This window comes from Heloderma suspectum, chromosome 3, assembly GCF_057233095.1.
Source record: "Heloderma suspectum isolate Gila_16-S chromosome 3, 16-S_ref, whole genome shotgun sequence".
Taxonomy (NCBI): domain Eukaryota; kingdom Metazoa; phylum Chordata; class Lepidosauria; order Squamata; family Helodermatidae; genus Heloderma; species Heloderma suspectum.
The window spans coordinates 131,205,028-131,227,126 of record NC_139460.1 but is presented as its reverse complement, the minus strand read 5'-3'; the positions used below and the strand labels follow the sequence as shown (position 1 = coordinate 131,227,126).

Genomic DNA, 22,099 nt, shown 5'->3' with positions numbered 1-22,099 from the left:
ACCTTTGAAGCCAATTGGGATTAAGTTAGTCATGACTGACTGAAGTCCCGTTGATTTCAATAGGTATACGCTAAGTATAACTAAATCTGGATTCAGCCTATCATCTATATATAATTTCGTGCAGTGGAATTGCAGTAGCTAAATCAAAGTCCCCCAAAAGGGTCTAGAGCAAAAGAAATATGTATAAACCCTTGATTAGTCTGGAGAGTTTCCTACGCTAATCCTTTTAACTACAACCTACAGCTATCATTTTATGTGTCGTTTTTGCAAAAGCAATTGGCTAAAAGCAATGTGATCCTATGCATGTTTCTCAAGTCTCACTGAGTTCAATAGGCCTTGCTCTCAAGTAAGTGTGCCTACGATGGCAAGCCCTATAGACTTCAGTAGGCTTGCATGCAGTTCAGCAAATTTCAGTTCCAAGGGGTGGGGTAGCTGTGTGTGTGTGAGCGCGCGCGCGTTGTAGACACACACAGAGAGACAAAACAAAGGTAGCTGTGCTAGTCCATGGGGGAAAAAATCCAAATTCCATAGTTGGTCAATATCTTTATTAGGTCCCTTCGAGACTTACAGATTCATTGTGGCATGTTCTCCTGGAGTTGAGCCCACTTCGCCAAAAGCATGAACCGTTGATTCACGTGATGAAGTGGACCCAGGAGTGCACGGCGACTGATGCCACAATTGTGAATACGCCTGTTCGTCTTGAACGGCGCAGTCCTATTGCGCGTCGCCTCAGAAGCAAGCCCCACCGAGTTCTGCGGACCTTACTCCGGGGTCCACGAAGGATCGCAGCCTTAGCCTGCCGAGGATCCGTCTGGTCCCTCTGCCAGGGTTAGGGCACCAGCTGAACTCCTTTGCCAGTTGCTTCCGCCCTGCCTTGCCCCCATTTGAGCCCCGCGGCAGGAGGCAGAGACAGCCCTCCCCTAAGGCAGCGAGGAAGGTGCCCGCCTGCCGGTTGCCTGGAAAGACGCAACCCTCGCTCGCTTTTTCGACTGTCTCGCCGTGGTGGAACAGCTCCGGCCTTGGCTACGCCAGGCTGACCGGGAAGAAGCCATTTTGTGAGGCGACGTAGAGAAGGGGGCGGCGGCTCCTCCTTCTCTGCTTAGATTTTTCCGCCCGGAGTCCTGTGGTCGTGGAAGGGGCGCTGCTTCGGCCTTTTCACCCGCCGGTCGGGACACTTCGCTTGCTTGCCTTGCCGTCCTCAAGCGCATCGTGGACCTTCCCAAGTCTCCGGGACAGCAAGATGCGGCTCCCCTCTCGGCGTGACGACGCCGTCCCATTCGCAGCGAAGATCCCCCCCTTTTAAAAGCATTTCCCCCTCTTTTTGCCTCATCTAAACCTGCGAGGAGGGGAGGGGACGGGGCCTACGGAAGTCTCCCCGCCCCCCGTTTCTGGGGCGAACATGGCCGGCGAGACCCAGAAGAAGCAGCACTTGTCGGCCTTGGTGGGCCACACCAACGGGCTCACCAAGCCCGCTTCCCTGGCAGCTGTAGCCGGAGCCCGGAGCGGGGCGGCTGGCTCTGGAGCTGCTGCTGCTGGTGCTGGCGGAGGGGGCACTTCCAAGAAAATAGTGATCAAGAACTTCAGAGGTGGGTGTGGAAGAGAGGGTTGGAGTGCAGGATGTGTGAGAAAAGGGATAGAAAAAATGTTAGTCTCCTGTCCCATCTGGTTTTAAAAAGGAATGTGCCTCAGTTGAGACAGATCCGTAGTTTTGCTCCTCACTCTTTAATAGCTCACTAATGGATCGCTTTCAAATATTCCTTCCCCCACAGATGTATCTAGATGTGTACAGATGTAAAGGAAGACAGACAGGGCTTTTGTACATCTAAAAGTTGTGTCGAAGAGGGATTTTTTTTACTGGTGCACCCTTTTCTTGCCCTGCCTGCATGATGACAAGTTACAGAGATCTGCCAAAATGGTGTCTTCTGCACAATATTTAAAAGTATAATCGCACTGTCCTGCTTTGCATCTGGGAATCTTAGAAAGTCAAGATCACAATGTGGATGGGTTACCCCTTGCATCTTTATACAAGTTGCTTTACAGTAGAAGACGATGCATGTCTCTGTACACTCAGTGGGGCTTATTCTTGGGTGAGTGTGCCTAAGATTACATCCTTAGTCATACTTCAGGTGGTTATGGGTGAAAACATACATTTTTGCCCCAATGTTCTCACTGTGTTATTATGTGTGAAGCTTGACTTCTAATAAGTATAGACCCATGAGGTGGTGTTCCATAAGAATTCATGGGTTGTGTCCATTGTTAGTCCTACTTAGAGTAGGCCCATTGAAGTTAAGTTAGTCATGACTAGCTCAAGGCGCATTCATTTCAGTAGGTTTACTTTAAGTAGGGCTAATATTAGATATAACCCATGTGTAGTAACAGGGTGTGATCTTTTGAATGCCACCCCAGGCAGGCTTAGAACATTTTCATAGGTAACATTAAAAGTGCTTTTGAGTATGCCATTATTCTGATTATTAATGGCAGATACACAAAATGAAATATTTAGCTCTTTTCAAGCTAAATATACACTAATCACATTCTAGAATATAGGTTTTACCTCAGAGGAATTACAGACACACACAAAATGCTAAAACTGATTTGTGAAAACAGCCTTCTCTGTATCTGTATTCTGGAGGCTCACATCTTCCATTGAACACAATGCTGTCGACTTATTTGAGTAGCCACAAGTCCAAGAGTGTTCCTAATTTTTACAGAGTTTATCTGGTACCTGAAATGGTATGTGCTCACTTATAAATATGCCTGAATGCAAAGGAGTGGTGTAAATACACCCCCCCCACACACACACACACACTGTGTTATGTTGTTTTGGTTGCTCTGCGTTAGGCAGACCAAGGTGTCTCCTTGCCTGACATGCAGCAATGGAAGAGAAGGTGCCTGGCATTTTGTCTAGGTCAGATCTGGCAGCCAATCAGGAGCATAGGCTTCTCTGCGTGCTGAGAGGTGACATTCACTGCCCTTTCCTCACTTTATTTATTTATTTAGTATATTTTTGGATCACTCCTCTGCTTGATGAGTGGTCCATGTGATGTACATAGAAAATAATAGAAAGAATAAAAATGCAGCATTCAAAGTACAAAAAAATGAATGTAGGCAAACCAGAAAAACTAGGTTACAATAAAAACAGACCACCAATAAACTGCAGAACAACATTAGCCATTAAAAGCATTGAGGAGCATTATCATCTTCACCAGCCATTTCAAGGATATTAAAGAAGACGTGAACCCAACCTCCCTGTGAAGGGAATTCCACAACCTGGGTGCTGCTACAGAAACAGACCTGTCTATAGTACTCATTAACCTCATCTGTTTAGGAGATGAAACATATAACAGCATCAGATGACAAATACAAATTTCAGGAAGGCTCATATCGGAGCTTTTGGTGACTACTGAGCCTCTCTGTAGTTCTTTCCCCTCTTGGAGTAAAATTAGATTATGTTGCTGTTACCACAGTAGTAGTTTTGGCTCATCTGCTGCTTGATATTGTGATGAATTGTTTTTGTTTATACTCCACTAAGTCACAGACAACTGTTATGGACAGTCACACGTGTACAGTTACTTTGCTACTTGTTAATTCAGTTTAACTATGGCCCAGTGGTTTCATACTTTCCGTCATTAACAAATTAGAATTCTCAAGCATCACCCAAAAGAATGAAGTAGTTAAAATGTGCAAAGGAGCAACCAATCTGTTTAATCTAAAGCTTACATGCTTAAACACCTGTTCCGTTTCTACCTCCAGTTAAAAATCTCCAAATGACAGATTTCACTCCTCTGAACCAGGTTATTTCATAACTTTGATAGGACATCACTTATTTGTCTAAAAGTTGTTAGTCTTCTCTCCCCTTTTGGCACATAGAAATGGAGAACAAATTCAGGAATATACATATATTCATGATTATTTAGGGTCTATCTCCACCAACAATTATTATATGTTTAAGGCAATCCTATGAACATGTCCTCAGGTAGAAATCTCAGAGTGTTCAGTGAGACTTATTCTCAAATAAATGTGCATAGGATTCCAGCCTTTGTTTATGCCTTGTTTAAATAATAAACATTTTGTGTTCTTAGTTCATGTGTGCTTCGTTCCGTGGGGATTATTGGCTTTTTAAAAAATAATGCTAAATATGAGCCGTTACATTTTTTGCACCTACTGGCAAATCCACACTTTTGTGGTATTAAAAAATGGGAGGGCTTGAAGTAGCCAAGACTGGGCATAGTCTGAACACACACTATCTCCTCACATATTGAAATCAGCTGAAGAAATGGATTAGCTGTGATGAATGGATGTAGATGCACAAAACCAACTTAAATGTTTTTAAATAAGAAAAAAGAGACCAACAATAAAGGAGCTGATGTAAAAGACATCATGAAATGCTGGTCCAAAGTAGCTTTGGGTGGCTAGTATCTCTTTAGTGAGACAATCACAGTGAGTCAAGTGACAGGAAATGGGATAAAGTACAAACTACACTTATCCCTTGAACTACATGTACAGCCTAATCCAGTGTTCCCCAACCGGGTGCCCTCCAGATGTGTTGGGCTGCAATTCCCAATGGCCATGCTGCCTGGAAATTATGGGAGTTGCCATCCAACACATGTGGAGGGCACCAGCCTTTGGAGGAGGCTGGCCTAACCCTATGCATGTTTATTTGGAAGTAAATCCTTTAATGGGACTTATTTCCAAGTAAGCAAGTAAGTATGCATACGTCTGAAGCCTTTGTGAAAGATTGTGATACAGTAGTGCAGAATACTTTTAATGCGGGTAAGGGTACTTAATCATTTACACCTATTAACTACCCTTTCCTGCATATAATCAAAGTGGTGGTTGAAGATTGCTATGTGGTGGATTTTTACACAGTTCAGTGCATCCTTCTATGGAATTGTCCTAATTTATATGACATTAAAAGGGTATGTGATCTTTTTATTCACCAGATTGTATTCTAATATTAGATTTTAATTTTACTTTCCTTATGTTGTCTGTTGCAGATGTTCCCAGCCCTCTAATGAAAGCATAATATTCTTTATTTAAAAACAACACTTGAATGTTCATTATTCGTTTTGAAATAAAAAGTTTGGATAGAATGTATAATTTTTTCATTTGTTCTTTGTCCATTAATGCAGAGAGACCCACTTTGGCTGATAATTACACTCGGGACACATGGCAGAAGCTTCATGAAGCAGTCAGAGCGATACAGAGTAGTACATCCATTAAATATAATCTTGAAGAACTCTACCAAGTAAGAATTACAAGTTAATTTTAAAAAATTATGTGAACAAGATGGATATTTTAGTTACACTGGTTTAGGAATATATGTGTTAGTTTAAACAAATAGCAGATCATATAGAAAAACTACTGCTGGACAATTCAGACACTTCAGACTGTAGGCAGGGGGCTGCATGTTAAAACCTGGCATTTCAGGGCAAAGTCGAGGTAAAACCCTTCTCCCTGACACCTCTTTATCTATATACAAAGACGTTTTCATAGGAGGGTGCATTTGGTCATGCTATACCCCACCTGCAGTATTAAGTGGAACAGTCCAGGAACAGTTTTATCACATGATGTGCTTTTTATGTAGTCTGTGCTTCTGATGAGTAGCTCAAAATTGACAGTATCTTTTCTTAAATGACAAGAGTATTGTGTTCTGATATATTTATGAATATACAGATGGAATCTGCAACCAAGTGTTACAGTGTGGAATGCACCTGTTCAAAGTGCCAGCCACCCATACTGTTCCTCCACCCCCATTTTCCCCTTGCAAGAGTTAGTAAGGATTTTGTGGCTCCTGAACATGCTTAGTCCTCATTTGGCTGCTTTGGGCTTTTTCCCCCACTTAGGGTTTTTTTGTGCTATTTTTTTGTACTTCTGAAAACCTTGGAGTTTGCACTGTGTTTCATTCACACAGTCAGATTTACTGCCTTCCAATGTGTTCTGTTTTCCTGAATTTTCTCTAGTATTTTCTCTCCTACTCTTGGCTTTTTTTTTGCCATCTGCAGAAAAGAGGTACCAGCAGTTAAAATTGAAGTAGAAACTTTCATTACAAGTTTCTGCTAAAATGGTAGTTTTGGAGAAATGTTGATCTAATGTACTAATTTTATTTGAATATAAAATAAAGATTTTGGACGTTGACATGAAAGGTTTATCCTGAAGGCTGCCTTTCTTTATAGAAGTTGCTTACCCTTTGGCATTATAATTTATATAGGATGCTTTGACTTTGTTGAACTTTTTTTGTGTGTGTTTTTCCCTAGGCTGTTGAAAATGTCTGTTCTTATAAAGCATCACCTACCCTGTACAGACAGCTAAGACAAGTCTGTGAAGATCATGTGAAAACACAAATACTGCAGTTTAGAGAATATCCTTCTTTATATTCAAAAAACCAGCAAACTGTATTAATAGTATCAGTGGTAATAAGAGAGCAATCCTATGTCCCCTAGATAGTGTTCGGGGGAGATAGGATTTTTTATTTTCCCAGCTTCAAGCTCATAGATAGCGCTCCGAGCTCATAACTGAGAAACCATGCTCCCTGCCTCCTTTGCCTTGTAGCTGCGGCAGAGAGAACCACAGTGGCTGCCCTGCATGCCTGTCTGTGCTCATTACACGGAGCACGGACAGGGTGAAAAGGGGGCATTCCCAGGGGCGGGAAGGGGAGGAAACCACGGAAGCTGTTTTAGACAGCTTCCTATGTGGTCTTCAGCCCGATTCCTGCCCCATCCCTGAAGCTGCACTTAGATGCCCAAAATAAGGCATCTAAGGAAAACTGCAGGGCAGCCAGCCTACAGACGGAATCCTCTCTTCCGTGCTTCAGCTGCCCAGCATTGGATAGCTGGTTGCCTCCAACTTCAGAAGAAGTTGGAGGTGACCGTCTATCTCGGTAGGATTGCACCCTAAAGAATGTAATATCTGCAAAGTAAAATTACTACACAAAGAATATATATCCTCAAAATCTCAAGGTTTGACTTACTATATTTAAAAGTTAGGCTATTGTAAAATGTAGAAGTCTGTTTATGGTCTAGGTTTGTAGTATGTTGGCATGTTTTCATTGTGAAGCATTGATTTCAGATTAAATATATATTGATGTCAGGAGATCATCTTCTGCATAAGGGATAATGGATTGTACCCACTAGCGTTATTCTGCTAGTGCAAAGCTTCTATATCTTGTGCAAGCCCTGTTTTTATCCTTGCACTCATTTCAAATCAAATACTTTGAGTCTGCTTGCACAAGATCTTGTACAAGCAGTGTGCAAGGCATTTCACAAGCCATTCTGCAAATTGTTGCACAAGACATTGCACAACTCATTATGACTTCATTAGACTAGGTGTTGCTTGCTAGTTCTGGGTTTTATCCAACATTATGCTAGTGGAAAAATTACAAGAACTATCAGAACTTGCACAACTAACACAAGCAACAAATAATCTGCTGAAGTCGTAATGGGTTTTAGAATGTCTTGTGCAGTGATTTGCAGAACAGCTTGTACAATGGCTTGTGTAATGCCTTGTGCACAAGTACTATCAAAGTATTAGGTTTGACACTTGCCCAAGGCTAAAAACAGGGTTTCCACAAATGGTAGAAGCTTTGCACCAGCAGAATGGCATCATTGGATACAACCCATAGTCTATATGAGATTTTCACAAAGATTTCCCTGGACCAGTGGAAGTTGCTGAACCCTGTCTTAAAGACTTGATGTGGGCATTACAGTGGAAATCTAAGTATTCCTTGTCCTAATTTGAGGCATTAATTCCTTTCAGAAATTATAGCTAGAATTCAAGCTACAATCCTAACTTTTCTGGAGTGCCTCTTCTGAACAAATGTAACCACAGATATCTTGACTCAGAAATAGTCAGATAGCTTTCCTTAACTTTTGCAGCACAGATTCTCTTGATAGCCTTCTGTTTTTAAAGAAAATAAACAAATGCTGGCAAGATCACTGCAGACAAATGGTAAGTTAGGTGAAGTTCATAATGCATTTTCCTAAGAATTTCTAAGACGTGACTAGTGGTAACTTGGTTCTGTAGTCTTCAGTTAATAAAGTCAAGGAAAAGGACATGGTTAACTGAGGAGAACTGGAGAAGCATTTACTTGGCTTGACTTTTGATTCTCTGCTAAATTAACTCAAATCAAATAGTCTTTATTACAGTCATTTAGACCCGTTCAAGTTAAATACACAGACAAGTACACAAATATCAGAACACAGGCTACAATTCCTTCAATTTAACTATTATTAATTGCTAAATTAACTACATATATAATTTGAAAATGTCTTACAGAAATTAAACGGAAGCCAGTTATACTCTTATAGGACACTGCTAAATCAGCATTGACCGTTGTAGCCTTTTGACAAGATTCTATAGCTTTAGGCACAGGAAAAGCTCTTCCTTAGTTCAGTACAGTTACTATAAAAGGGATATATCCCCGGGTTCCAACAAAATTAAGCAGCTGCTTATGAAGAAAGCCTTTAGTGAGATTGAATGGGTAAAGGAGGTGTTCTCTGTGCGTTGCAGAAGAGATGCATTTAGTTCAAAGATGTTGAAGCTTCAGCTTACTCACTTTCCTAGTTGGATTGCATCCCTGTTTGAGGGGGAGGGGTTAAAAGAAAACAGGCTTTTCTAAGCCAAGAGTGCTTGAGCTGTTACTTTGTGCAACAAATAAGTGGCTACATAACACTGTGGTGTAGGCTTCAGCAGGCTGGCTTCAAAGCTTAATTTCACCTTGCTACAGCTTATTAGGAACTAGCTATTTGACTATGGGGAATGTGTGAAGTTTCCTTAAGTGTTTGAATTATATAAAGTTGCTTCTACTCAAGCAGTAATGCTTTGACAAGGCTGCAGGAAGGGACTGTATTCAAGGCTGACATGTGGTAGGATGTTGGATACATTGGATAACCTCATCATTATTTTTTTAAAGCCACTGGTTAGTTTCTAGAATCAAGAGGGGGGCCTCTTTACAATCCAAGGACAATTTAAGGGAAAGGATGAGCTTTTCTGCTAAAACCTAGAAGATAACCTGCTGCTAGGAACAGAAAAAGAAAGGGAAAGAAGTCTTAGAGGGGCAAAGAGACTGTAGAAATTTATTTCCTGGCTCAAGGTAGAAGTGTACTCTTGAGTTTTAATTCAGACCTGGAAAATACTTGGATCATACTATGAACGTTTTTCACTCTTTTCCTTTGCATACAAACAAGAAAATGGTGCCCAGTCTGACACTGCTGTTTTGAAGCTTTGTGCCTGTTAACCAGGCCTATGACCTGCTAGCTTAGAAGTAAATTCCATTGAAATAATTAGGACTTGGAAGTAAATGAGTGTGATAATAGAGATAAGTAATTTAGTAGGTGTTGGAGATGGCAGAGCTTAAAAGAAGGATTGAACAAAAAAACTCTTACGGCAGAAGGATTGAACAAAAGGTCCTGAGGGTTAGTGTCAGACATTTGCTGTATCATCTTGCAGAACATTTTCCTGATTCAAGCTTACAATGAAAAGTTGGAGTTGGCTAACCTTGTTTAAATAACTTATAATGATGTCACACACAGAGAAATCCATGCCTGTATGAATAAGGCAAGTACGTTTCCCTGAGGAAGGCCAAGTAATCTCACTGCAAGGAGGTAATGGATGCTCACTCTTGCCAAGCATTCTGGGTATGATCATTGAGGTGCTTGATTGTAGTAGTCACTTCAGAAGCACTTGGCAGCAATAAAACTGCAGAAGCAGCTTCAGTCTAACAAGACTTCTGAGCTAGGCTTCTCTGAAGTGGCATCTCTCTTCAGGACTTTTCCTTTACCCTCTGGGCAATCCCAAGCAACAGGGGAGTGGAAATGTGTAAAGAGCTAGTAACGTAACTTCAGAAAACGGTGAAGAACAATTCATTCTTTGAGGAATCCTTCATTGTCTTGGTTCACAAGAGTTGATGGTTGATCAATATAAGGTAGGGGTGGACAACTTCTGGCCCTCCAGATGTCTTGGCCTCCAATTCCCATCATCTCTCATCATTGCCTATGCTGGCTAGGGCAGATAGGGATTGTAGGCCAAAATATCTGGAGGACCACAAGTTGCCCACCCCTGGTGTAAGGGTTATATCTCTGAATTTTTGGCGTTGGCTATCCAGGTGTTGATGCATATAGAGCCATAGGATATTTGTTACACAGTTGGATTCTGATCTTTTTTGAATGCTCTGCCTTTCTGGACTGTAGAGCAGGCTAAAGCCATCTATGTAGTATGTAATAAAGGTAGAACCAATTGAGAATAACTAAGTCAAGCAGAATCTTTCTATGAAGTTATAGAGGAAGAGATGACCAGACTTCTGAAAAACAGTAAGTCAGAGGAAGAAGGGGTGGGATACAATGGAGATGTTATGTTCTGTGCTACCTGAAAGGGTCAGAGAACAGTGCAAAGACTTCATAGAAATTTATGGCAAGGCAATGACATGCAGTTGGACCACCTAATCCTAAAACTGTGTGCATGATAACTGAAATGCTGTACAAACAGAGCTTTACATGCTGAGAAAATGATAAATGCAATCACAGGTTGGTGACTTGCATGATATGTGGAAGGTTATTGTGACTTATGCAGACAAGAAATGGGAAAAGAATGCCACAGCTGCTGAAACTGAAGCTGTACTGGGAAAAGCCTGCTGGTCCTTGGCACAGTGTGTTAGAGAACAGTGGATTGAGTTTGTGAAGCACTATGAGTCAATGGTTGTGCAGCTCTTGGCAGAAATAAGGGATGCCACTTTTGTGTATAGTCCACTTGTCTGGCATCCACACAATCTCTTTTGGAATTAGTAGTATGTGTTTATGCCCTAGCTATTTGTGTAAGAACACAGAAATCACGTCTCAATACAGTGCTGTTGAACACTGCAAATGTTTATGTGTAGAAGAACAAACTCCTTCTTTAGGACACTTTTTTCAGAGTTGAGGGTTAGGCTAGCAGGAGAGGTGTCCTGATCTCTTCTCCCTGATCACCCTCCTGCTTGTTTCTCAAGTTTCATTTTGCATATTTTTAAAAAAAAATTAGTAGCCTTGAAAGATCTGGAATGTCGGCGAACAGCACAATCCTAAGCATGTTTATTCAGACATATCTTGGGTGGACTTTCTCCATAAAGACAGCTTATATATATTTAAAACAAATAATTAAATCCCTGTATGTTTAATTCGGCTTATTCTGTAGTACAGCAGTCCCCAACCTTTTTGGGACCAGGGACCAGTCCATGGAAGACCATTTTTCCACAGACCGAGGGGGGGGGATGGGACCAGGCTGCAGTAGGGGTGTGGGAACCCCCCTTACCTTGGGTCCACTGGGGACGGGGCGATCCGTCCCTCCCCCCCGGCCTGGACTCACTGCGGAGCTGCCAGCTGGCTCCAGCCAGGGGAGGACTTCCGACCACTGGGACACAAATGGTGTCCGCATAGCAGACTCCATTTGCGTCCCTGTTCTTTGCAGTAATAGGCTATTACTGCAAAGAACAGGGCCGGAGCCAGCTGGCAACTCTGCGGACTCACTGTGCAGCGGAGCTGTCCAGGGCCGGCGAGGATTCCGGGGGAGGGGGGAGGGACGGATCGCCTCCCCCCCGCGGACCCAAGGTAAGGGGGGGTTCCCACACCCCTACTGCGGCCCGTTCCCTAACAGGCCACGGCCCGGGGGTTGGGGACCCCTGCTCTAGTATTTAGGATTGCAGTTGTAATAATATTAATTATTCCAGTTTTTTAGTTCCCTTATTAAAGGGGCACAAGTGTGCCCCTTTAGTTAAGGTGAGTAACAAGCAAAAGATTCTGTCATTATAACCCCCAAACCGGTTTCTTATAAAAATGACACCTCTTGAGTTAATAACTTGAAACTTGACATCTGTGATCTGTACAATGAGGTCTACAATTGTGAAAAATGTCTTATCAGTCTGATAAAAATTGCCACAGGTACAGCAAATTAAAATGTGCTAAAATTGACACATTTACCCTTTTCACTCCAGTCTTTGGCATGACATATCATATATTTCTTTCAAATTTTGTTGGAAACTACTGATGTAAATCATTCAGGCTTGTTGAGGAGATATGCCTTTCATTGGCTTGGTGAAGTTCTGAGCAGTGGTTCAACAGTTGTTAAGATTTTCATTCCCCATTATAGCCTGTGGCAGCAACTGCTGGCAAAGGTATGTCATGCATTGTCAGTTTCATTCTGGCCCTATTTCCAGGACAACAGAAGAAGAAGGGAGGAGTGGCTCACCCACATTTTTGTAGGAGCCGCTTTTGGTCTGGGCAGGACTCCATATCACACCATTCTAAGTGAGTTCACATCACTTCCTTCTGGGTAGGATGAGGGGTAGGGTTTGGAGTCAACATTATCTGAGTGGCAAGGGCTGCTCAACCAGTAAGAGAGCCCCCTCCCCCCCACTCCATAAGGAAGGTGCATAGTAGTTACTTCCTCTGGTGCGCATTTGTAAAGCCTCCCAACGAGCCTCATTGAACACAATGGGTGTTACTTCTGAGTAGACACACATATGCCTGTGCTGGGAAAGAGGGGTGAGGGAGAACACAGGGATGGGAAACCAGCCCCCTTTCTAACCAGATACTGCGCAGGATCTCTATAAGAAGCTGTGAATTAGTTACTTCCTAAGGCAGTAAAGAAAACAATGGAGAATCGGAGCCTTGAGATCGTGCTTAACCTCACTTAGGGAATTGGACTTCAAACTGTGCCATTTCAATTGAGGAGGATCTCTGTAAGTACTGATGTGGGCATTCAGAGGGCAAGCCTCATTGACCACAATCGGAGTTACTTCTGAAGAAACACACAGGAAACACCCGTTGACCCAGGTCATGGTGAAAGGCACACCTCTGGGCAGGCCTAGCATACCCGAGGTCAGTGCGGGGGTTGGGGCACACAGCAAATATACCATAGAGAAGTCGACTTGAGGAAAAGAATCAGACTTTAAGAAGTCTCAGGAAATCCAGGTTTTCCCTGATAAGCTCCGGGGTGCCTGCTGGATGGCCACGATGTCATGTATCCCTAACGACCTCAACACACAGCCGGCTTGGAGTAAATCACTGGTGGAAACACACCCTCCGAAGCTAGAATGCTGCCGGTACTTCAGTGTTTTCAAGGAGTTTTGCAGAGAAAATCTATGGTATTCTATGTTCAATGCCTATCCTTTTTGTTATGGAATTTGACTTCAGAAGGTCAGGCTACAAGTTACTATTCAGATCAGGATCCTAGTATGGGGGGGGCACTTAGGGGGACTTTACCCCTTTCTCCCTCTCCTGTTTAGGGTCCCAATCTGGTTCAGCCCCCCCCCCCCCCCCGTGCCTCCAATTTGCATTGCCAAAAAGGCATCCCATTGTATGTAAATTGCAGTTGCAGAGCACATGGTTGAAGCCCCCTACCCCCCATCCGGGTCCCGATCTATATTAGTTCCCATGCACTTACTTTTGAGTGAAAAAGGAAAAAAACCTAGCTACATCTTTAAAGTAAAGTAACATCTTAACCTTCAGGAAATTTGCTGGGGCTGTGGGCATTTTGGAATGCACAGGTGGAGGAAGCAGTAGCTCAGGGCCTCGCATCACCTTTCTGAAACCAGAAATGCAGCACAAGGACCTTGATCTTCCTTTCTTAAAAGAAATATGGGGATTGGGGCCCATGTGCTGTCTTGCGGAAGACAGGGAGATAATATGAAGGCCCCAATATTTGGTGTTTTATTCCGTGTGGTAAAAAAAGAAAGAAAGAAAAAAGGATGTGCAAGGATCCTTTCTCACACCCAGGGTATTCACACATTATATTGAACATGTGTTCACACCCTACGTATTCTCATTAAGATGGTTGTGGGAATCTAGTGCTATTCAGTCATTTTGTTTGTGTGTACATTCTACACTAGGAGTGGGAGTAGGAGTGAGTCCACTAGCTCCCCTCCCCTCCTTTGCTGTTCTTGTTGCCCTCTACATCTGGAGGTTGACTGTCTGCGAAGTAGAGCCTCCTCTGTCTGGGGAAATTATCCCTGAGATTTTAAAATCGTGATGCTTGACATAAGTCAGGTTTGCCCAGTGTAGTTCTCCCGACCACATTCTGACAATGGGGAATGGGTAGCAGGAAACTAAGACAAGAGTGAGGTAATTTTCAGGGCTGTGGGAGTCATTCTGCCTGACAGATCACTCATGAAGACAGGGAAAAGAAAAGGCTATGCTAGAATCCTGTGCAAAATTACTCAGAAGTAAGCCTTTTTGAACATAGAGGGAGACATATATTCATCTACATGTACACATCTACCTAGTTAACGACTTGTTTGTGTTTTGTGTGTTTTTTCAGGACATTGTCACAGGCCTCTCTTTTGATGCCTTGCTGTGAGACATTGGCGGGGAGGTGGTCCTGGAGACTGCCTGTGCCACGATAGCACAGGCAATCTCCAGAGCCGCCTCCTGCCAATGCTTTGTTCTGAGGAAGGATCCCTCACAGCAAGACTTTTGGGCTGGGCTCTCTGGAGAGCCACGCTGGCCACTCTCTCTTCTAAGTAGCTGGTGGGGCTTCCCAGACAGCTGTACCACCCCATGCTGTGCTTGAGGAGCCAGGTGGGTGGCACTCCAGGAGTGTGGCCAGCACAGCTTTCTGGAGCGCTGGGTGGGGCATGCAGTTCTCCTAGGGGTGTAGTTTGCCGCCCTTTGGGATTTGCCGCCTGAGGCAGGGGCTTCAACCTGTTTCATGGAAAGGCCATCTCTGCATTTCCTTTTTAAAAACCAGGGAAATTCAATGATAAAAAAGCAATGGGCATGGTTCCGCTCAGTGGAGGATTCCTCTAGCAATACAGTAAGGGTTAGATGTGTCATAAGGCCATCTGTGCTGGTCCCAAGCACTCCATCCTCCCCATCTGGATTTGGGCCTGAAAGGCCAAGAAAAAGTGGTTGCATGGGGGATATGTTGTAAGCATGAACAATTTGTGACATTGCACAAGATCGTTACTGATCATGAGGCACGTCTGTCAAAGCATCAGCCTTAGCTGTTTTCCTGGCTTTGCGCAGCTTGAGCCAACATGAGATAGCTCTTAATTAAACTGGCAGGTTTTTTTTATCATTGAATTGGATATAAGAATATGTAGCAAATCACCAACATTGCTCATTTGTTCTGAGGGCCTTTGTGATAGGAACTAAAGGCATCATTGCCTTGTGTTTGGATTTTAAAATTAGTAATTGTTAAAGGTGTACTCTTGCTGGTGGATGATTTGCTGTAGCGCTCTCAATTTTTTCAGGTTAGTTGCACAAACTGTGGAAACTAGCTGTGTTCTCTTTCTTGTTGGACTTTGGATCAAGAAAATGTATTAACAGCCTTAGCTTTTATTATCTATCACTTTTGAGTATGGTAATTTTTTTTAACAATTAAAATGAGTGCACACAAGCTTCAATTTTGTAACAGTTCAGGGTGGAGTGTTTTTTTTAATCAGTACCATTTAAATTAAGTTTCCCATTTCAAATTCATGTTTCCTGAAAAGCAGCCATGCTAACTTGTTATAACAATTGAAAACGTATTTGTTTGCAGCTAAATAGTCTTTATACATTCTAGGAGCCTAATTCAAAACCTGCGGCCATGCAGCCCACAACCCCTTTGTACTGCAGAATTATGTTTCTGCAAAACATAACATGTTTCTGTTCTTAAAGAGAACAGAAAAAAAAATATTTGGAGCTCTCTGCACATATGCAAGGATACTGAGCAAGATCGCTTACTTTAACACCAAGACTTCAATACTATGCCCATTTATTTGGAAACAAGTCCCTTTAAAAAAAAAAAGTGAGGCCTACTTCCATATGAACATATATAGAACTTTGTTTATGTAACAAAAGTAAGGGATGATAGTCTCTGGGCAAATAGTGTTTCTTCATGAGAAGAAGTAGGAAGTGTCCATGTCATTTGATTGGTAGAATAATTTAGTTAATAATTTTAGAACTAAACACATTGCTGAGTACAGGCAATATAGATTATATAAGTGTAGAACATCATTCGTACCATGGATGATCCTTGTGAGATATAGAATGGCATTGCCTGGATTCCAGCACTTAGCATGACTCGTTAGTTCCTGGGTTCAATAGGAAGCCTCCATTAAGAATCAGAAGACATGACTTACCTTGCCATTTATTTATTATTTATTACATTTCTATATTGCTCAATAGCTGGAGCTCTCTGGGTGGTTCACAGAAGTTAAAATCATAAAATACAACATGATAAAACAGGATATAAAAGTTCTAAATGTTTAAAACTACAATATAATACCAAACTAAAAAGCAGCAGCGGTATAAAGATCTAAAAATACAGTACTGCATTTAAAAGAAAAAAAACCCTGAAGGACTAAAATGCCTGGGAGAATAAATAAAAAGTCTTCACCTGGCACTAAAAAGACCACAATGTAGGCACTAGGCTCTCAAAAGGGCATTCCACAACCAGGTTGCCGCAACCGAAAAGGCCCTCTCCTTAGTAGCCATCTGCCTCACTTTATTAGGTGGGGGCACCTGGCAGAGGGCCTCTGAAAATAATCTTAGGGTCTGGGCAGTGATATGTTTACATTTACATTACAACTTATAATGTTTAAAGCACAAACCTGTTGATTGTGCCTTTGATCGGAAGCCCCCAAACTTTCCGGTCTTCCTCCTTCCTCGCCCACTGAAATGCCCCTTTTCCACCTCTCCTAGGTTGCTTTTCCAAACTTGGAGGCCAGCCAATGCAGTTCTTCCCATGCCGGCTGCAAGGGGGGTGGTGGAGGGAGGTCAGATCTCAGACTCCCTCTTCCAAAGTCAGAGTGCTATCTCCGACCTTGGTGGGAGGAATCCCCAGTATCCCATTTGCAGTAACCACTGGAGTAACTGCTTCGAATGGGAGTCTCAGAAATGGTGTGTGTGTGTGGGGGGTAAGTTCTGGAGTAGCTGGGAACTCGGGAAAGTGTTGAACGGAAGCAGGACACTGACAAGTTTCAGTTCAACACTTTAAACCCAGAAGTTCACCTTGATAAGTGGCCAATCTTTTCCCCACCCCCTTTTTGGTGCACTTACTTTTCCGACCTGTCACTGTAAACTGTGTGCTAATTAACCTATATGCAGTCCTGTCTTGTCAGTTTCCGTTTATGTTTCCTAGTACACTTCATTCCCTTTGACAGCTGAAACATACAAGGGCATTGACAAGTATATGCAAGTCTATACATATGTGTCATCCTAAGTGTGCACTTTCACACCTCCAAAGGACTGACCAGAACAAAAAAAAAAATTACAAACACATTTGTGCAAATACCCAGGGCTGAAAAAATAATTAAAATATATATACTATAGTCCCATTTGCGCAAATTTCAGAAGCCTAAAAAAAATAGCCAGGGAACAAAAGGGGGTTGCAATTGGAGGGGGGAGGGGGACAGGATGGGCAGACAAGACAGGTTCTGCCGTGAAGGACACTGGGATACTGGCTGGAGGTCCGAGGGGGAAGAAGAGGGAGAACAACCCACAGTGAGCCCAGTCGTCTGTTGGTCACACCGTGGGTTGTTCCAAAAAGAACTCACACTGTGTAGCTTAGTCGCAGGGTGGGTTGTCGTGTCGTGTGAACCTGCCCATTGTCTGGGTTCGGATGGCATGGCAAGCTGTGTTGAATAGAAAACTGAAGTGAAAGCTTCTGAAATTGTCCTTGGGGCTGGAGAATTGGAGAGGGAAAAGGATACAAACCTAAGGTTAGCTGCATCTCATTCCCAAATCCATCCATTTGACATCCAAATCCATCCAATGGTTTCCTGTCACACCACAGGTGTTAAATAATATAACAGAAGTAGTTATCACCAGTTGCTACTATTGAGAATTATTGTATATACATTTAAGCTTTAAATGGATTTTCACAGATTGTGCTTCCACATTTCATGGCCATTTGGCCCCACTACTTAATATTCTCTCTCCTTATGTGTATGTATGTGATATATGCATGCCAGCTGAGGATAGCATCTGATGAAGTAGATACTAGTCTACAAAAACATATGCTACAATAAATCTATTTGTCTTTAAGGCTGTCAAGACTCACTATTGTTTTTTCTAGATTTGTGTTAAACTTGCTTTATTAATACAATTAATAAAGTTAACTAAGATTAAGGGGCTGCAGGGAGTGACCATGTGATCTCATAGCCCACCACTAATCCCCTAATCATGATTAAAGTCAGCAAGCATTACATCTGCGCTGGCCTATTTTACTGATTTCCAGAGTAAATGGTTACCACTATCTGGCTATAGAAACCATATATAAGAGAACACCTTACAATTCTTGTGTGCAGATAAACATATGTAAAGTAGTACTTGAAGATTTTTATCCTTGGGAAAACTACTTGACTGTAGGTTTACTGCAAAGGACAAACAATTTAAGGATGCATTCTAAATGAATAATTATCTGGGTATTGGTGGAAGATAGACAATCAGGAAATGTATATTACATATGGATGTGGTAAAAGATAAACAGAGAAGGTTTATTCTATCTTTAATTTTTGTTTGCAGATCATGATTAGAAGCATTTTTTTGTTTTTGGATCGTACCTATGTACTTCAGAATTCAATGCTACCTTCTATATGGTAGGTACAGTATCTGAGTCACATAGATATGCTAGATATATCTAATATATAGATAGGTTCGATTAGATTAAAACCAAAACTCAAATTTGAAAAAGCTATACCCACAGAGGTCCTTAGCAGTTAACTAACATTAGGCCAGGGGCAGGCAAACACATTTGGTCCAGGGGCTGGACCAAACCGCCAGCTCAGATAACGTTATGGGGGAAGGGCCGTGCCACGAGTTCTGTCCCCTCCCATGACATCATCTGGCTTCACCCATTTTTTGTTCTTGTTTTCTTTCTTCCGTGCAGAGAGAGGCACAGAGAAAGGACTTAGCTGGCGCTTGCAGGAGCTTGCTAAGCTGCAGTGCTCCTGCAAGTGCTAGCTGGGTTGGGCACCTTCTTTCCATGCTGCTCGCATCCCAATTGAGCCGTGACGGGTGCGGGAAGGAACTCGGCAGACACTTGCAGAAATGGCTCAGGGGAATCTCCTTGTTATCTCTAACTTCTGATGAGAGAATGGATTCACCTTCATGCTGCTTGGCCTCCCATTGGGAAGGCGAGTGGCTCACAGGGGAGTCGTCTTGTTATCTTTGATTACAGATTGGAGATAACGTGGGGATTCTTCTCCCCACTTCCTCTAGACGTCTCCAGGCCAGGGGCAGGGCAAAGGGAGGAGCTCACAGAGGGTGCTGAAACCTCCATGGGCCAGATTGGGAACATCTGTGGGCCAGATTAAGCTCATGGGCTAGAGATTGTTCTCCCCTGCATTAATCTAACCTAAAAAATAGGAAGGTCATGCTTCATTTTCTGAGGATCAGCAAATTGGATTCTTATGGGCCGAGACTGATAAGGATGTCTAATTGTTCTTCATGCCACTACAAAGATGGCTCTGAGAATACCAGATACAAAGTTATCAGAGTTCCTGTATGTTTATTTAGCTGTTCAAAAGAATGAATTTTAGCAGGTGATGTTTTTCTTGCACTTGCATAATAATCTCCATCCTCTAAAATTCATGCTTCTACACAGCTCTTAAAGGTATAGGAGTCCTATCCTTTTCAGCTGGCTACACCCCTTCTATTGGCTTCCCAGTCCTAAGATTGCAGGTACAGAATTCCAGCTAATGTAAATGCCAGTTAAAGTGTGTAAAGGAATAGGCAATTACTGAGGTAACCAGTTCCCAAGCCAAACTGGCTTCTGTCTATGAAATTATCTTGAATTATACTTTGGAACACACTTGAAGCCAAGACATTCTGTGGAACACAAGCATAATAGATGTATGCAATGTTTGTAAATATATACAGCTTTTGAAAAAAAAGTATCTAGGCCGTATACAAATTGTACTCCAATTAATCTTTTATATTTTTATAGGGATATGGGATTAGAACTCTTTAGAAACCATGTTATTAGTGATAAATTAGTTCAAACTAAAACCATTGATGGGATTTTACTGTTGATTGAACGAGAACGGAATGGTGAAGCTGTGGATAGAAGCTTGTTACGAAGTCTGTTAAGTATGCTGTCTGATTTACAAGTAAGTGTAGAAGCTTTCTATGTACAACACTAGAGGTAGGCAAGAATGATACTGCTGTATAGTTCTGCTTTCCTGGATGAGAATAAAAAGATGAGGCTTTCCCTCCCAGCCCAAGTGCTCAGCAAACAGCTCATGGAAAAGTCAGATTTCCAAGGCATGGTATTTGTAGCAGTGCTTATTACAAGAAAATTGTTACCTTATTTTATGACATGTTGAATTAAGAAGACCTGCTCCAAGGTGGGAACTTTCTTTTATTCTCCCCAAGATAGTGTTTTGAGATAGAAATATAAAGTCCTCTTGAATATTCACTGCTTATTCCCTATTTCTGAAGCAGATTTTTTTGGGTATTTTTATAATCATAGACCTTCCACTGGTCTATATCAGCTACCATTAACAAAGTATTCTGCAGTTAGGATTCATTAAAAACATGTTATTGTTTTTATTCCAGTAGTGCTTGCTAGTGAGGTAATGGAAGTAATTGGGTTTGTAATGAAATCCCTTCTATTTGGGCCACCTAATCACATTCATGTTCATCTAGAAATCAGCCCCACACAGTTCAGTGGGGCTTACTCCCAGTTAAGTGTACCTAGGATTGCAGCTTTATTATTGAACATATTGGCTGCATTCAAGCATAAGGCTAAACTATGATTTAGTGTTTAGTAAGGATTAACCATAGTTCCAGATTTGCACATAACAACAAATCACACTTAATAGATAGCGGAAATGAAAGGTTTCAGTTTCCTTCTTGCAGCTGCATCGGAGGAGTAGAGGTGAACAGGGAGTATACAAGTCCAAGGCTCAGGCATGTAATGCTAAATGCATTATGTCCAAATCCAGACATTGTGTAAAACCAAGTGACATTTTTTCACTATTAATTCTTTATCTGTAAATAGAAATATTTCCTATATCATAGGGTTGTTTTGAGAATGAATAAGATAACAATTATAAAACAAGATGTATGTGAAAAAATCTTTAGAAATTACATCTCACCTTTTACTGCCACGTTGCTGTGCCTAGATACAAATTTAATAAACTACATCAATATTTTTCTTAAATAGGTTTACAGAGGCTCATTTGAACAAAGGTTTTTGGAAGATACAAACCGTTTATATACTGCAGAAGGCCAAAGGTTAATGCAAGAAAGAGAGGTATGAAGTTGAGTTTCTCTTGAAGTAATTTCAAGGAACCTGATCTCCTGTTAAAATATAGTAGGAATTGCTCTCGTATATGAATAGCATGCGCTTGAGTGCGATGTGTATTTGGCAGAATTGCTTAAATTTCTATGCACATATGAACTGAAGGGTTATAATGTATTAAGTTGTCTTTGGTAACTAAGTTATTAAATACTTGTTGTGGATATATAAGAGATTTTTCTATGATATTTGAGGGATTATATCAAAAATAAATGATGACAATGCATAAAAAATATATAAGAATTTTGTTTATATGTACTTCTGTTAGGGACCTTAAATATCCCCCCCACATCAATACTGTGGTAAAGAGTACTTTTCAAAAACATAAAATGTGTACTAGCTCTCTGAAGAGAGGCTGAAGTCGTTGCAGATACAAATCTTGACGAAGCATGGTTGAATGCAAAATTTCTCCAGAGACAAGTCTCTTGATGATACCATGAATGCCAGTTAATCAGGGCTGTGCGCAGCCTGCTGCAAAGTGTGTTTGGACTGAATGCAGCGTAGGCACTTCTTCATCACCCCCCCCCCCGCTATACAGATGTTAACCTCTGTCTTCACATTCATTTGTGGGTGGGTGGGGAGAGTTCCTAGCTAGAGTTAAACTGTTTTTTGTGTATTTGAAGACTCCATTACTACAGTAATTGTCTTTGGTTCCTAACAAAATGTCTAAAATCACAACTGATAGCAAAGCACCTACATTTTAACCATTTCACTTTTCCTTATGTTGTTGTTAGCCATCTTGGGGGTCTATTGTGAACAAACGGTGGGTAAGAATTACTGTAAATAACTAAATGAGCAGAGTCATCAGTGCCTACTAGTTACATGATTACATGAGGTAAAGTTAGAT

General features: G+C 41.8%; 1 protein-coding gene and 1 pseudogene across 1 annotated transcript in view; both read left to right on the top strand.

The window, feature by feature from the left end:
* Window positions 1–535: 535 nt before the first annotated feature.
* Window positions 536–22,099, top strand: part of CUL4A (cullin 4A) — a 67,890-nt gene continuing 46,326 nt past the window's right edge. Inside the window, exons 1-7 of the mRNA XM_084844572.1 lie at window positions 536–1,586; window positions 5,133–5,248; window positions 6,258–6,362; window positions 7,879–7,947; window positions 18,474–18,547; window positions 19,897–20,059; window positions 21,118–21,207. Coding sequence (XP_084700698.1) covers window positions 1,400–1,586; window positions 5,133–5,248; window positions 6,258–6,362; window positions 7,879–7,947; window positions 18,474–18,547; window positions 19,897–20,059; window positions 21,118–21,207 — 804 coding nt within the window. The 5' untranslated portion in view covers window positions 536–1,399. The remainder of the gene's footprint in view (window positions 1,587–5,132; window positions 5,249–6,257; window positions 6,363–7,878; window positions 7,948–18,473; window positions 18,548–19,896; window positions 20,060–21,117; window positions 21,208–22,099) is intronic.
* On the top strand, window positions 9,342–10,869 carry LOC146350248 (prosaposin-like; annotated as a pseudogene).